Consider the following 17,161-nt stretch of genomic DNA (forward strand, 5'->3'; position numbering starts at 1 on the left):
TTAACGTATAACTGACTGTAAGTCAGTTGTTTTATTTTTTTTTTTGTTTTTTTTAGTACTCCCGTAACAGGAAAATTTAAACTGAGAATAGAAGGAAATGGGAAGGCCATCCTAATGTCTTAGGATGAAAATACATGGGGGTCAGTTCAAAGGCACAGCAGAATAAAGGCTTCAAGATTTTTCCAGAGATTTTAAGCATAAAAGTCGAAGCACAGGAGAGAGGGGGGAGAAAGGATGTTTTACTTAAACAGTAGAGAGAAACTTTAGCAGAAAATAGAAACTTCATCTACAAGCCCTAACCTCAAATAGCACGAAAGAAAGACACTAGATGGTCATTACTGTCTGTGGATCAAATCCTGTAAGCCCAAATCATTGCTCTTGACCTTACTGTACCATGTATTAGAATAAAGTGGGTCAAAAAGAAAACTCCTTCCCAAAGAGGTGACACCCTCTGGTCAAACCATGTGCTTATCTCAAAACACAACTCGCTGACTGTCTGGATGATCAAGAGTAAAGTGATTGTTTCCCTGTTGGATGTCCTGATTGCTGTCATTTGTGGCAATAGGGGACTCAATGCAATTGCAAGCAATAAAATGTATTATTAAAATTTCCCACTGCCCGTTTGTTACTGATAAATTGTTGTCACCCCAACTTCTTCAGGAAAGCCAGGCTTCTTTTGAATTTGGCTTTAACCTACTCAGAAAGAAGAGATTTGTAGCAATTTTCTGAGGCCTGGTTGGCAGTTCTGCCAGTTCTAAATATATCCCAGCTTTCTGAGCTTGAACCTATGCAAGGGAAGCTGGGAGGAAGATGGAAGTATTTCCCCAAGCTGCCAGTAGACTAGCAAGACATCTAAAAGCCCTCATCAAATTAAGAGCTTAATTACAATTCAGACTTTGAGACTCTGGAAATTAGGATAATCTTCTGGGAAATTTAACAGTCTCCCACAAAAGAAATTGCAACATACAAGCCAAAAAAAGCAGAGAGCTTGGAGAATGTTATCCCATCAAATCACACCTTGTACTAGATTCCTCACCCTCATTCCTGGAGAATACGAAGTGAGATCCACAACTTAATTCGAGGCTCTTGAGCCATTGGGAAAGATGAGGATCAACATTTAGGAGGCTGAATTGGGAAAAGCAATCTCATAAAAAGCTGAGAAATGTTTGTTGAGTTGATGGAGAGCTGCCTGTGAAGGGACCTTCTCACACTTGACTCCACGACTGACTGTGAGGCGAGGCCACAAAGGGCACGGCTTGGAGAAGGTCTCGACACAGTTACTGGCACAACCACCAAAATTTTGGCAGCAAAGCAATGGCTGCAGGCTTGCCAGCTCCATTCCTCTAGGTGGCATGATCTGTGCATGCATCACCTGGATCTTCCCACGCGGAGAGATGTCACTACTACACAGCACTACGTCTGCCACTCTCACTACCTAATGACATCCCTGAAAGCATGAACTAACAACCCACTCACAGGCTACACAGCTCCAGGGATGACTGAAAAGCCCACAGAAGCTGATGGAGAAGCAGAGATCATCTGACCACAGTACCAAGTGAAACCACAGCAGTAAATGAAAGGAGGGCAGAAGTCGTACTCACTGTCCTTACCTCACTACAGACAGCACTTTCCATCACCACCCATCATGAAGTCAGAAGTACAGAAGAAATGTTTGCACAATGCCCTAAAAATGTAAAGCTCAAGGTGAACACTAAGCATTACACATTTCCCTTTTTGATTCATGAAATTATTGCAAGGGAAATGAAATCTTGATCTCAAAATAAGCCAGGACATCCCACACTTCCCATTGTTACCACTCTCATGAGCCATGACCCCAGAACCACATTTAGCAGCAAGAGGAGCTCTGCTGCTTGGGCAAGACGTGCAAGGATGCTCTTTTGCTGTGACACATGTACCACTGCTTGGTGGCACATCCCTGTACATCTCCAGGACAACGCTGCTGAGTCAAAACCTTGTGACACAGAGGAGGCACTACAAGCAACGTGAGTGTTACCATCCAAAAAAACTGCAGACTAAGAGAAACAAAGGGCAGGGACAGCTGACAGAGAAGAAATCATATCCTGGTATCAAAGACAACAAGAGACAACACAAAATGAAAAGCAATTCAAACCCAGAGCTCAAATGGAGAACGAAGGAACTGACTGAACTTGGGCTGGAGGTATCTCAGAAGGTATCTGAGCTGTGACACTGGGTTCACTTGGATAATGCAGAAGCTGTAGGTGAGAGGGTGTTTCCCATCAGCAGCTTATCTCTGCACACTCAGCTTCCAGACAGGTTCACATCTGGAGCACTGTACTCCTTGCTCATTGTTTTTTCCGTGAGCCAAAGGTCAGCAGTGCTGCTAACACCTCATCACCCTGGATGAGCCCACTGGAGCCTGCTGCTCACACCTGGCACTGAGCAGAGGGCTCTGGACCAAAATCATGATTTATTTTTCCAGAAAATGTCGACTACAGAAATTCACAAAAATGCTCATTAATTCAAACCAAATCTTTTGGCGGAAAGCAATGGAAATCTATATATAATCTCATCAGAAGTCAGCTCTGTGATTGAAAACAGAGAATGTAACAAAAAAAGTCCCATTAGGAAGCTCAGGAGAGGGAGTTGACTGCATTTCCAGTGTGTGCCTGGCCTAACACAGGTCCTGGTAGAAACCCAGCCTAGGTCACAGGGTGCTACAATGCCAAAGAATGCTCAAAGCCATGCAGACAGCAGAGATGACTACCTGAGAAAAAGAAACTGCTTCTTTAACACAACATAGAATAAATCAATTAAACTTGTACCCTGGAGCAAGAGTCTGGGGAGTGTCCAGACAAGCCTTAACAAATATTAACTAGCCAGAAGTTAAATACCTCTCTGTAAACTTTGATACCCTAAGAACCTGTATTTTTTCCCCAATATAAAATTCCAGGCAAGTGAAAATATGAAAGCAGTTCTTCATACAGCTTAACTAGACTAGCAGTTAACTAATAGCAGTTCTTCAATACAGCTTAACTAGACTGATCATTTAAGCTTGAGCTGCTTCCTAGAGATATTAGGGCTTTCACAAGATTTTTCTGTGGCTTACTCATAATGAACAGCTGCTCTGGCAACTGCTGGAGTCAGCAGGTACTTCCTGCCCTGAAAAATAGTCATCAATATATCTCAGTGCAGAAAATCATACTCTCTTTAAAACAATTCATGATAGGGTTTAGATATCAACTGGATCCACGCCATGGACACTCCCTTAAACAATGGTTACACCCTCTATACAGCTAAAAATTAAATAGCTGAAAAGGAAGACATTTTATACAAGTTCCCAGGGTAAAACACATCTGAGAAGCACTGGTCTGGGACTGATATTGTTCTACTGAAAGAATAAATATCTGAGTCCAAATCGTATTTCCTTCACCACCTTCCCAGACTTGCACAAGGAGAAAATCCCTCTGAGCTTTCCTTTTATACTTCTGGTGCTCTCCAACAGAATGAAAACGCAGCGTTTTATAAGACTGTAAATAAATTAGAAGCGCTGCAGATTATGATTTGCCCTTTTGTTAACATTGCTGGTAGCACCAGTGAGCCTGTTTGCCAGCTTAGGAGAGGTCTGAAACTCTTTCAGTGTTGACTTTAAGCTGAATACAAATATTGAGTGAGCTGCCTGTACATGGAGTCCTCAACCACAGTGATCTCCTTGCATAGCAATGCTGCTTACAATGCTGCCAGTGAGCCAGTGTGTCAAAACAAACATCATTGTATTAATTGCATCTGTTGATGAACCAGCCCAAGAACAGCCCTGTTTCAATCACAGGCTTTATAAGACAGTACTGAAATGTTACTGTGAGTGTTGAGATGGATGAGTCAACAGACAAAGTACAAAAGCATTTGTAGAGTCTGGCTGGAGTAATTTGAAGAGCTGCACAGCTACACAAAATGATGGCCTTTATTGACATGGCTTGCTCATAATACTCCTTAACCTAATTTTAAGTTTCAGTTTTGTTTTCTGCAGCCTTTCTAGTCAAGGATAAGCAAACACACAAGTACCGTAACCTTTGCAAAGGTGAAAGATCAGTAGACATGTAACCAATCTGAAAATAGTTCACAAAGTCATGTCAGATACTAATCCTCACCTGGGAAGTTACAAATGTCTCTTCCCTGTATTTTGGAAGCTTTCCTTGACCTTGTGGAGTAAAAGATCTCTCAAACTACCAGGTAAATATAACACCGGGGCTCGGGGTCAGCCCAAGGCACGATGCACTGGCCACACATTCCCAGCCAGCCTCTCCTCCTGGTCTTACTCGGCTGGAATCATCTCTGCAGTGCCACGTAAGGTCAGGAGATTCAGGTTACTGAAAGAATGACATTTTAAACCTGATCTCTCTCCCCCTCTCATCTAAAACCATCTGCAACTCATCTTTTAAGGCAGAGATTATTCATTCTGGGGGAATTATCCACTAATCAGTTTTTATCTCCAAACTAGGTCCTCATGCTGGCAGCTAGGTCTGGCAGAGGTTTTGGTTCCTTTCACTCTCAGAGCAGTCTCAAATTGGACAGACTTTAAAACGCAGTTGATGGCAGCTCCTTGTGCTAAGGAAACCAGCCCCGATTTACCAGCCAACACATCATGTGCTAAGGTAGGTACAGAGGTACAAAGCAAGGCTCCAGTTATGAATTACTTTTACTGGGCTGGGGTTAGTTCTTTACATTTTCATGCCCAGGGAACTGCTGTGTGAGGTTTCACACCATCCTGATTTTCTGAAGTGGGATTACATTCGCTTAGATTTGTAAGCAAAACCACACTGCACAACAGGAAATGAAGACGAGGACTCTGGTATTTCTGCCCAAAACCACATACACACCCACAGAGAGCAGCACAGACCACTGGCTCTCAGCACACTTGCTCACTAACCTGGCTGCTATTCCATTTGATATTTGTCACAGTTAAGTGTGAAACTCAAGAGAAGCACGTGGTCAAGTGAGTCAGACCCCTGCATTCTGCAAGTGCTTCTCCACTACTTATTATAGCTCATCCTTTAGCTCTGCCCTGTGACACCAAAGCATTTTCTATCCACTGCTCCATCACGACAGCAGTTCTTCCAGTTCCTTCCACTCACCATGCCCATCACCTCCCAAATTCATGCCCATCACCTCCCAGAGGTGACATCCCTGTTCCGTAGGGCCTTCCAAATAAGATGTGCTCTTCGTCTGCAGTTATCATGCAAAAACACCCCCATAAAAACGCAGGCAGATAAACTGCCACCTGCATTTCACCCAGAGGCCAAGGCAATTACTGCAGAACTTGTAGTTTGCATCGGTAAACACAACAACGTGATAGTTTGGGGTTATCTGATTCTCACTTTTGAGGACTATGTTAAAACAAAACCGAAACCAAACCAAACTCACCTGGATTTCCCCTGACAAGCAAAATTGTTAAACTGCCTCAAAATCTTATTTTACCAACTGCAAAAGAGAAATTCTGGAGATTCTTCAGCTGGTATCTTCAGGATAAAAGGCATTTCACAGCTCTAGAAGTGAGAATATCTTGGGAAAAAGAGATGTTTTAAATTCCCTCTAGTTCATTTAATAAATTCTAAACATCATAGCTTAAAATAATCCTGACAGACAAAACAGGCCAGACCTTTCTATACAATAGAGTACAACCATGCACTCACTGCATCGAAACCATTCTCTACCCTCTCCTTGGGTAAAACAGCAGGGATGGAAGGAAAGAAACTATTTAGACTGAAGAGCAGAAACCTCTACCCAGACCCATTTGTTTTACTCTGCAAGTATTGACAGATGAGTAATGAAAACTTTGCTGCAGACACAGGCTGTTCTTCAAGGCAGCATCAGTTAATAAACCACAACCACAGCTGCAAAAATATTAAGGAATTTAACTAAATGACTCCTTCAAGGGCAAAGGATTGCAGGAGGAGCCAGTTTTTGTGCTTTGTTATCATCCCAAAGGTTAAGATCAGAGCACGCAGCATCAACACAAACCAGTGTTACTGTTTTGGACGTAAAAAACTTTGAATAACAATTTCATTAAATGTATACAATTGGGTACTAATATTTCTAGCATGACTCTTTTCCATTATGATAATATTTGAAACTTAGTATACTATGTTGCCAAAGCTTTTAGATGTGAATTATCTCATCTGAAAAGAATTAAATGGTAAAAACAAATTAACAGTAATAATAAAACTTACAGCCTGTTAGCTCTCAGAACCACAGAACCACCAAGGCTGGAAGAGACCTTCAAGGTGATCTGGTCCAACCGTCAGCCATGATCACCCCAAAACCATATTCTCGAGAGCCACATCCAGACATCTCCTGAACTCCTCCAGGGATAGTGACTCTACCACTTCTCTGGGCAGCTTATTCCAAGGCCTGACCTCTCTTTCAGTGAAAAATCTGAGCCTTCTCACGGGACAAGCCACAGCACTGGCCTGCAGCATGGCTGAGAAGGGTGTTCTGCAGGCATTACAGACTTGGATCAGGGTCTTGATCCACAGCCACGTTAACAGCTCATGCAGACTGGGAATGATTTCAGAAGCAGTTACACTCACAGTTGATGGGGGAATTTTTTGGTGACATTACCAAAATGTCACCAAAAGCTCTGTTGGAGCTCCAGTAGAGTGGATAACCAACGGCTCTAACCTTAGGTACAATTATTTATACCAGTCCCAACTCCTTACAGAACTTAAGAAGTATCCAAACAATGGCATGGGCAATCAACAACCTTCTAACATCCTTTTTATTGTGGCTAACACTCTTACACACCTTGTTGCCAAAAGACTCTCAGGATTTACAGATAAATTCCTTTGCCCAGAGCAATAGAGGGTTTGATCCCTTGGAGCTTTGGCATTCACCAGGCTGCCAGCCAAATGGAAGCTCAGGGAAATTCTCCAGGGTATCACTTGTGGTGCACCTGATGTCCCCCGGGAGCCCTCTGAGTGTTACAGTGAAACACACACCTCACATTTGAGGTCTAAGGAAGCAGGTTATATTTCAGGATAAAATCAAAGACTAAGTGCTGCCAATGAATATTTAGGGAATTTATGCTTTCATCCGACACATACAGGAACAAAACCATCTCTGTTTAAAGCCTACCTGGAAATAGGCACAGAGAGTAACAAGAACCAAATTCTCTCCTGGCATGGTTTTTTAAGAGTTTCTTTGCCCTGCAATTGCTACCAGGCTTTTATTGGCAACCCACCCTTCACTGCCCCTGACTGGCTCCTCTGAACTGTCTCCAAAACACACACTTTTCCTTCCCCCCCCCCAAGAATTTGCTTCTCGTTGGCATTCCCCATTCCAGGCTGTTCACAACTCACCTTTGCCAAATGGCTACAAACATGGGACAGCTACATTTTCCATTTTGCCATAATGAAGGCCCTATATGCAGCCTCTCTGATCTCCTCAGCCTTCTTCAGAAAATGTGCAGAAACTTGAATAAATTACAATTTCCATTCCTCTGCGAAGTTTGACAGAAATTGGCCAGAAAGTCCAAGAGTTGTAAGAGAGGATGGATGAGCTATCACAACTGCCTTAGGTAAGGATGTTACAGATTAAGGAAGAGAGGTGCAGACAAGGAGCAAACTTATCTCTGAGAGATGTGCCAAGTTATGCATGAAGACTTGCTGGTTCTTCTTTAAAGGGATTTTAAAATGCACCTGAATATCACAAAACTGCCCAGGGCTGAGAGTGCCAGCCCATGTACTTTAAACACTATTCCTTAAATTCACTCCATCATTTTAACAGGGTGGTTCTACAATGTTCCAAAGTCTTTCTCCTATAAAACAACATCCCAGACAGAGCAGGGACAGAAGCGCCGGTGATTTCAACAACAAAGAGCAAACACACATAAAAAGAACAGAAAAACTAAGCTGAAAACAGAGAAACTCCCCACCCCAATTTGTCAGTTATGTTCTAGGTATTGCTCACAAAGATACAGGATCATGGGTTTTTTTAAAGTCATGTGACTTTCAGATCACAATGTTTTTGGGTACTGCAGATTGTTTCCCACACAGCAGCCCTGGAGAAGCAATTCCAAGCAGTAAAAGTTAAACTCAACCCCTTGCACTGCTCTTACCATGCTCTGTCAAAAATCCAGCATCAGCCTTAACATCTGATTTCATGTGACCTTTCAAGGGTATTTATACAGACAAACCAGTGCTCTACGTTTTCTGCAAATCCCTGTAAATTCATAGATGAGTTCCAACTAAACCTTTTGGCAGAATTCCCTAGTTCCTCAAATGTATTATTCTTATATTTAATTCTACTAAGAAAAGTAGAAAATGTAGACTTAAAAAAATTAAGATGGAAAATATATATCCAAAGAGGGATATTTCATTTTCTTGTACATGAAAGCTGCAGCGCACATCACTCTCAACTGTGAAATGTAAGGCTGCATTAAGCATTAAAAAGGGGAAAAAAAAAAAAAGGCAAAATGCTCAAATTGACAAAGTTAATATAGTTACAGCACAGCTGAAAGGATCATAAAACGCCCAAGAAAAACTGTGTTTAAACAGTATTGTCCTGCTAACTGAACCCATTGTCAGATGGATTCACTGAGCTCTGCTCTCCAGAATTGATTGGAATGTACTCAACAACCAGAACTGCAGTATTGATCTCCCTGGGTGCCCTTTGTGACGTTTGGTTCGTAAAGGAAACTTTCTAAATATGGAATTAATTCCTGAGGCTACTTCGGCACCTCTTGGGCAGCACAGACAGGACAGATTGGTAGACAGGACCCAAACAAACTAAGGGATAAAACAATGTGTGCTGTATATTTGGAACACACTTGTTTTGGTTCCCATTTTAATTGTTAAAGACTCCCTGCAAACCACAGCTGAATAGATACACAACTATTTATTCAGTCTCCTGGTAAAATTCTATCAAGGTTTAATCAACCAACCAAGCTGCACTATCTGCTTCCTCCAACCTTACCAGCTGTGAGTAACTATTCTTTGACTTTAACCTCCACTGATTTTTTATTTTCTTTCCAGACGCCTAAAAAAAGAAAATTCTCATGAATTTTCTTTCAAACCCCGAGATTTTGTACGCGTCAGGGATGAAATTAAAGATCTTGTTTAGAATATAAATGGGACTGGTTCAGTGAATATGTTAAGTACTCAACAAAGGGCATCCCCCCATGAAGCCTTCAGAGAGAAAGAATGAGAGCATGAGAGTGCAAGCAAGCTTTAACCTCTCTCCCTGGGCAGAATAATGGATTAGGATTTCCTCAGAGGCACTGATGGCCACGCCAAGATGTTAACTTACATCACAAAATGCACAGGGTTTTCATGGCACCAGAAAAACTCTACCCAAAGCAGCAGACACTGTCACCCAGGTAAAGTAAGATAATGCAAAATGTGGGCTTTTTTCAATTCAAAAGGACTCAGTTCTATAATTAAGGAATCTCTTCTTCAGTGCCACCCATGCTCGTTTGACTCTCCAAGTGGTTATAAAATGGGAACCAAAGATTTATTTAGAATATAGCTCTTATCAATTCTCAGATCTTTTAGATACTTTCCTAAATATGATACAATAGAAAGGAGGTGTAGGAGGACCAGTCCTCCCAAATACTGTGAATTTTGAACCTCCCACAACACCAAGTGAACACTCTGATACAGGCTTTTTCCTCTACTTGTTTCTATTCGCTTCTCCCTTGCTCTCACAGGGAAACATCTTACAAACTCCACCTAAGGTGAGCTGTGCTAGCAGCTCAAACAGCAAAGGGATTTAACATGAAGAGACTGTTTCAAAGCTGGAGAGCTTTCACTGAAATATGGAACCCAAATAAAAGCAGATCAATAATGTGATCCATCAGCCTTCTCAGGCTGCTTCACAAAACATGTGAGGACATCATTTCTCCCTTACACAGATGAAATTGTTTGCTCTGTCACTACCAATGTCAAGACACCTGAAGAAGAGATTGGAAATGTATTTTTAAGAGTGGATGCTGTGGGTCAGGGAATGAAGCTGTAATCTGTCAGGCTGCAGGAAAACGTGAACAGCACAACTGCAGAACATTCCTTTGGCAGCACGTCCCAACCTGCAGGATTCCTGCAGCTTTTCCGGATTGCTGAAATTCATCTTCTGTCTCTGTGCCTTGGAACAGGCTCCCATGAAAGCTGTCAGGAACGTCGTCCTTGCCTGATTTCCCCCTCTGCCATCCCTCCCTCTTGTCCTCTCCTCTCTGCTCTCCTCGCACGCAACTCAGCCCCCTGCTCCCTCCTCTCCCAGCACTGGTGGGTTGGGAATCCTCCCATTAATTTTCTGATCTCTCAAACCATTCCATCAACATGTGATGCCCCTTTTTCCTTCTCTGGCCACCTTTTTATACACTTTGGCGATCTGGGGCTACAAATTCAAACTTGCAAAGACAATAATTCTAGTTTTCCTTCAACCTGTTCTCCTTTTCCTCTGATTTCAAATCCTGAGAATGACACATTGTTCTCCCTTAGCATCCCCTCATCCCATTATATTGTACAATATTTCTCAACTGGAGCCTAACTTTAGTTGTTTACAAAAAAACCCACAAATAGCAATGCTAATATCCTTGCAATAGCTATGTGATTTCAATACTCTTCCCATGACACTGGCTGAATCCCATAGTCAAATGCTAATAAACAAGAAGAAAAAAAAAAAATCTAACTCCAAAGCAGAATTTTCCAAGTATTCAGACACTTACAGCATAATAAATTTTCAATTCTTTTCAGAGAGAAAAGCCTATTCTGTCACAAATCTGAGAAGCTGAAGGACCCCTCTCCATGCATAGGATTTTTCTCCAGATAATGTAACATCTCTACAGGCAGCATACAAGCTGAAAGGATTAATTTCATGCTAAGCAACAGTACACAGAGGACAAGAGCTTCCCAAACTAGCAAACAGTCCCAAATCTTGAGTTCCAGCAGAAAAATGTTTTGATTATATGCTTTGGAAAACTGAACAAGTTATATCCACGACATGTATTCAAACTATGCAAAATGATGGGTGTGGTGAGGAGGGGGAGAGAGGAAGGAGGCTATTAAATCACCTTACCTGTAGTTCTGACATGTAATTTGTTATTTTTAATATAAAACATAGTTTCAGGTGTTTTATCTGGCACAAAGACAGAAAATGTTCTTTATCATCTTACCTTTGCTGGGGTACAAGGGATCTTCCCAACTGGGTGCTACGGTAACAAACAACTCCAGCTCCCACTAGCCCAACTGAGAGCTACCTATAATACACATAAATGATTGAGTGATTGAATTAAACCTGATTAGCCATCAAATGCCTCTGCCAAGGAAGGTAAAACACCTCTCCAGCTTCTTTAAAATGAAGTCTACAAATTTAACTCCTCATGTTCCTCCACTCTCAGTTCAAATGCTGTTAAGATTCTGGATGGAATGCTCTCCTTCCAAAGGATTTGTAAATCAACAGCAAAGCTCATTTTGCCAATTCTACCCTCAGGCTTTCCACTTTGGAATAAATAAGGTCTTAATGTATATATCTTTTTTAAAGAAGACCACATCTTTGCATTAGAATCTATCTGCACCTACAACAGAGTTAGAACATCTACTGCAATCCAAAACTTCCAAAAATATGAACAAAACCCCAAGGAAACCTGAAAGAGGAGTTACAGATTGACTCTCCTCCCCGGAAACAAACATCCAGGTTTCTTCCACACAGGCAATACATTGCAGCAGGCAAAGCCACACAAGTGAATCAAGAGATCTAAATGAGGGATATTTGTTTTATGATCTTGACTGACAGTGAACTTCCACTCTTCTCTCTGCCTGCCAGGAGGTTAGCAAGAGCCAGTGAGTTACCACCACATAAAAATCACAACCAAGAGATATATTTAGTCACTGTGGTTCAAGGAAAACGATTGCTTACACTGGAAATAAATTTAGCAATTGTTTCCAGTTTCTGATTTTCACTGACTAAGGCACAACCCAGCTGCTTCACATTCCAGTAGCCTTCAGCTGTCTTCTTTCTCCACTCCTTGCCCACTTCCTTCTTAAAACTGCTAAGGCCATCTCAATCCTTCAGCAGTCATCCCACAGGCTGCATTTCGGAACACACCACCTGTCAACCTACAATGCCTTACAAAAGATGCCAAATTCTGCTCCTTGTGCCACTTTGTAGGAACCAGCAATCATCCTGTACCTGTGTTTTACCTCGACACAAAACCAGCCTGAATGGATGATGCTGTTTAAACAAGTTACAGTAAAACACACGCGGGATGTCACTATGGGAGCAAGCACACAGGAGGGAACAGTAGGTGCTAAAAGCCTGACTAAGGAAGAATTGGAACTGAACTGCCTTTGGGGTTGAGAGGTTAAGTTTTTTGGAGGGTCTAATTTTCAGATTTGCAGGTAACTCCTATTTTGCTTGAAAACCACCAGCAGAGAAGCACTTAAGCTGGTCAACTGCAAAATTTTATAACCTGAAAGCCCTCGCTTATTATTGAGGAACATGGGGGAACAGCTGTGAATGCACAACGGAACTGAGAGAGTCCTGCCTAGTAACCCACCTAAGCATGACAGACAAAGAGAAACTGCATAAAACTGTACAGGTATATAAAACAGGCAGGCTCATTTCCACAAAATGATCCAAGACAGAATGACAGTTCAAAATATACCCTCTGCAAAAACAAAATCTCCAGGAAACTTCGCAGTAGTACAAAAACATTGGCAGATGAATGATTCGGGATCACATAAATTGGCTCGAAGGACTCCAGATAGAACATTAAATTCCTACAAAGATGGGAATAATGTGACCTCCTGAATTGTTTCTTCAATTTTGTCATTTTCTTAAGAACAGAGTTCTCCTGGGATTGCCCCTAGAATTTTATCCCACCAATACTAAAGGTTGAGAATCTGAGGTGAATTTGCTTATCAGGCAAGTGCTTATGAGTAAAAGGTAAAGCCAACAGCATTTTGGGTCTGCTGGGAATAAACACATCCCGTTGAGTCCTGAGCAGAACAGAGATGACTGCCTGCACTCCAGGTAGCTAACACCTGAAACAGCTCTCTCAACCAACCTTTAGCAGGCAGCTGTTGGAAAAGTAAGTTCACAAGGGAAATGAAAACCCTGAAAGAAATAACAAGCCTAGGATTGAAAACACCAAGTAGAATAAACCTTCAAAATATGGCACCCATATGTTCTTTGGTTTTAGTAAAAGGGCATTTTTGAACAGACTTTCATGACAAGCTTTTGGTTGAGAGGTGATGGAGTCTAATTCCTCCCTTACTCTCCCTGAGTGATGCAGAGTAGCTCAATTCCCTGCAGCACGTAATCCATCAGGTAAATAAAAACAGGAATCCGTGCATCGCCATGGTAACAGGAAACCCAAGCAGAATCTGTGACCTTCTCTGCTCTTTCTTGGCATCCCTGTTTTGGATTTCACATCAGAAAGGGAGAGAGCAAATATTTTCTGAAAGTGAAGACAAAAAGTCACAGTTCTGGAGTAAAGAAAAGCCAATGGCCATTCCATCCCTACAAGCCAAGGAGGGTTCTGCTTTGGAAAAGTGTCTGGAAGTCTCCTGGCAGGAGCCTAACAAAGCAGGGCTCCAACACTAGCAAACCCCAAATATACCATTTTCTTCCACATTACCAGATGGCTGCCCTTCACTCCAAAGCAGAGCTCTTAACTGCTCTACAGTGACCCTTCTGTTGATTAAACAGCAGCACTGAGAGGCTCCAGAGGGAGCCTTGTCTGCTCTTCCTTCATGGACAGGATGGAAGCTGTTATCTCTAATCATTTATTATTGTTTTTTATTGAGTGCCAACAAGGTGTTTCAGTTAAGGACCCAGGGAGCAGATGTGTGAGGGTCTCTGGGGGACTAACCCTGTAAAGGGTAACACATTTTTTTCCAGCTGCCTGTCTAGATGGCCACACCAGTCAAACCGAAGCCCACTCCAAAGTCTGTCACCGTGGCTTGTGACCAGGCAAAAGTCTATTTTATTTATAACACATTGCATGAATTTCTGTCCCTGCAAGAAAAAATGAATTCAAACGCACACGAATGCACAGACCTTGGACCTCACAGCATTTGTTTCATGAGTCCGTATCCTTTGTTCTGCTACTGCACACGTTTTGACAAACATTACCCCCCAGTTGGCTGGGGTATTACAGGCTGTGTTTATTCGGTGACGCTATTAACCAAACTGTTTGTGTCAATCAGAAGTTCAAACACTCAGAAACAGCGATGGAAATGGTCCTGCTCTGGAACAGCTGGCTCCCAGCTCTCCTTCCTTGTCTCTTCACCTCCCATTTATATTTGGACCGGATTTCTTTTTTTTTTAAATATCCTTCCTAAAGTAATGAAAGTACAAGCAGTTGAGAGAGGACAGATTCCCAGATTTACAGTTTCTCTTGTTCAGCAAATCATCACTGTGATAGACTTCCACTAGAACAAATGTCTCTGCATCAGGGCTTCTCCCACTGCATCTTCCAACTGCACGCTCACAGCACCGACCTGGGGCTGGATCTTGCACGATCCTTGAATTCTTCAGTGGCAGCTCAGTGTGGCTGGCCTCTAGGTTGTGCATGGTATGATTTTTATACGGTATTTTATTGCTATTATATGGTATTTTATATGGCATTTTATATGGTATTTATATTTATATGCTATTTCTTGGCCTCTCTGTTCTATTGTTTATGGAACCACGATGAGTTTGTGTGTGTCTCCAGAGTCACCTTCCCGTGCTTGAACTCCTCACTCTGCCTCTCTGGTGTGGAGCTCTATTTACTATTCTCCCAGGGTTATTTACTGCACGCGAATAAACAAAACGTGATCACTTATTTATACATCTGTAATTACTGTCTACAGTTACTAAATCCCAAGCCAAATTCACCTCCAGCATAAACAAGTGGCAATTATTCCAGAGCTGGCCCGAGGTCTGTGTACTCTGCTAACACCTTCCTCGCTCGCTGGAGTACGGGACAAGCATGGAAAAGCTCAGCAGGAGCAAAGCTGGGCTGCAAATACTGTGAAAGGCACGGTGCACAGGATTAACCTGCGATATTTCTGGAGTAACATTTGTCCCCTGATGCGGCGCACACTTGTTAGACAGTAACTGAGCGCGAAGAGCTGGAAGCACGCCGAGGTGCTGCACGGAGGAGCCGGCTGGCAGGCTGCTCATCCCCCGGGGCCGCTCCAGAACCCGCAGCGCCCCAGGAGAACACCAGGGTGGGATGAGCACAACCAGAACGCGATGCTACCGACTTCGCTCCTTGTTATCGGGGATCTTGCCTGCATCCTGCTGTCCTGGGAAGCCTGGATGCTCCACACAGCCCTGCTCGGGCTGCCTGCCCTGCGTTCCCCAGAAGGAGACAGCCCAGCTATTCCCCCGCAATGAAATATACAAAACAGCATTGATTTTTCTCTGCTAATTAAATGCAACATAATTAAACTACGTAACTTCGCTGCTTGATTTGCACACAACACTAATTGAATCTTTAAGCGTACTACTCCCACTACAGAGAAAAACAGGGTCATTCAACCATCTAAAGTGACAACTGAGAACCAGGCACGACTCCAGAAGCACAGACAGACAATATGATCCGTGCTGGAGCGTTTCCTTGTGAGTGCAGGAGGAACCTCAGCAGCCTCCCCTGACTCCGGCTCTCATGAGCACCCCAGGCACAGGGGAAGAGGGAGGAAAAAACCTGCAAGTTCCCCTCTGACATTTGCCCACGGACTCATCTCTTCTCATCCTGCACAGACACCAGGAGAGGAAAGTTGGGAGAAGTTGAAATCAATCATTGCGCGTAGGCCCCAAAGCGCTGCAGCGCCCGGCTGGGCTGATGCTCGGCTGCACGGCAAGGACGGAATGGGTGCAAGAACGTAAAAATTAAAAGAAAGGAATTAGGGGGGAAACCAGGAAAACAGCGAGGAAAAAGGAAAACGCGGAGGAGACACAAAGCCCGAGCCAAACAGCGCTCGGGCAGCGCAGGACCAGCCCCCGGGGGGACGGGCAGAGCATCCCCCGCGGCCCGCGGGCCCAGCCCCGGCCCGGGCCCCGCTGGCCGCCCGCGCTGTCAGGAGCCCCCGGGGGGACCTCGCCGGGCACGGGGGGCCCTGCCCGGCTCCCCCCGCCCCGCCGGGCCGCGCCAGGCCCGCGGCACCGCCGGCACCTCCCGCAGCCCCGGCGGCTCCGGCTCCCCCGGCGGCTCCGCGGGCCGCGGCGGCTCTGTGTGGCGGGCGGCGAGCGCGGCCGCCCCGGCGCGTCCCCTCCCGCGCCGCCCCCGGGCCTGCCGGCGCTCACCTGCTTTCTCGATCTTGCCGGACATGTCGGAGCCGGCGCTCGGCGCTCAGGCCCCGGCGGCGCACGGAGCCGGCCGAGGGGCAGCCGGGCTCCCGCTGCTGCCGGGCGCGATGCGGGAGCGGCTCCAGCGGCGGCCGTGGAGCAGCGCCCGCCCCCTGCCCGCTCCGCGGGGCCGCGACGGGAAGGGGCGGCCCGGGGCTCCCGCCGCGCACGCCCAGCGCCCGGCGCCGCCTCCCGGCCACGACGGGAACCGCGGGGCGGGGCTGCCGGCGGGCGGGCGCGGAGCCCCCGCGGCCCCGGGACACCGGGATGGGCATGGCGATCGCGGGACGGGCGTCGGGATCTCGGGGCGGGCATCAGGATCCAGGGATGAGGATCAAAATCCTGGGATGGGAGTCGGGATCGTGGGATGGGCATCGGGATCCAGGGATGAGGATCAAAATCCTGGGATGGGAGTCGGGATCGCGGGACGGGCATCAGGATCCAGGGATGAGGATCAAAATCCTGGGATGGGAGTCGGGATCGTGGGATGGGCATCGGGATCCAGGGATGAGGATCAAAATCCTGGGATGGGAGTCGGGATCGCGGGATGGGCATCGGGATCCTGGGATGAGGATCAGAATTCCGGCGTGGGCATCAGAACCTCGGGATGGGATCAGAATACCGGGATGGGCATCAGGATCCGGGGATGAGATCAGAATGCCGGGGTGGGCATCGGCATCACGGGATGGGGGCATCGGGATCACGGGATAAGGATCAGAATACCGGGGTGGGTATCAGGATCCAGGGACGAGGATTGGCATTCTGGGATGGGCATCAGGATCCAGGTCTGGCTGCGAGGGGCCCAGCTCGTCCGACCTGGTGCTCAGGGAGGGTCACCCCAGAGAACACGGCA

The 17,161-nt window shown here is 45.0% G+C and overlaps 1 protein-coding gene across 6 annotated transcripts in view; it reads right to left on the reverse strand.

The window, feature by feature from the left end:
• RAPGEF1 (Rap guanine nucleotide exchange factor 1) overlaps positions 1-16,414 on the reverse strand; it is an 84,700-nt gene extending 68,286 nt beyond the window's left edge. For all 6 annotated transcript variants that reach the window (XM_066201530.1, XM_066201529.1, XM_066201528.1 and 3 more), the window contains exon 1: positions 16,267-16,414. In XM_066201530.1, the coding sequence (XP_066057627.1) occupies positions 16,267-16,291 (25 nt within the window). In that variant the 5' untranslated portion in view covers positions 16,292-16,414. The remainder of the gene's footprint in view (positions 1-16,266) is intronic.
• Between the last annotated feature and the right edge of the window lie 747 nt (positions 16,415-17,161).

Source organism: Chamaea fasciata, unplaced genomic scaffold (assembly GCF_029207755.1).
Source record: "Chamaea fasciata isolate MVZ Bird 193981 ecotype frontalis unplaced genomic scaffold, bChaFas1.0.hap1 SCAF_20, whole genome shotgun sequence".
NCBI classification, from domain to species: Eukaryota; Metazoa; Chordata; class Aves; order Passeriformes; family Sylviidae; genus Chamaea; species Chamaea fasciata.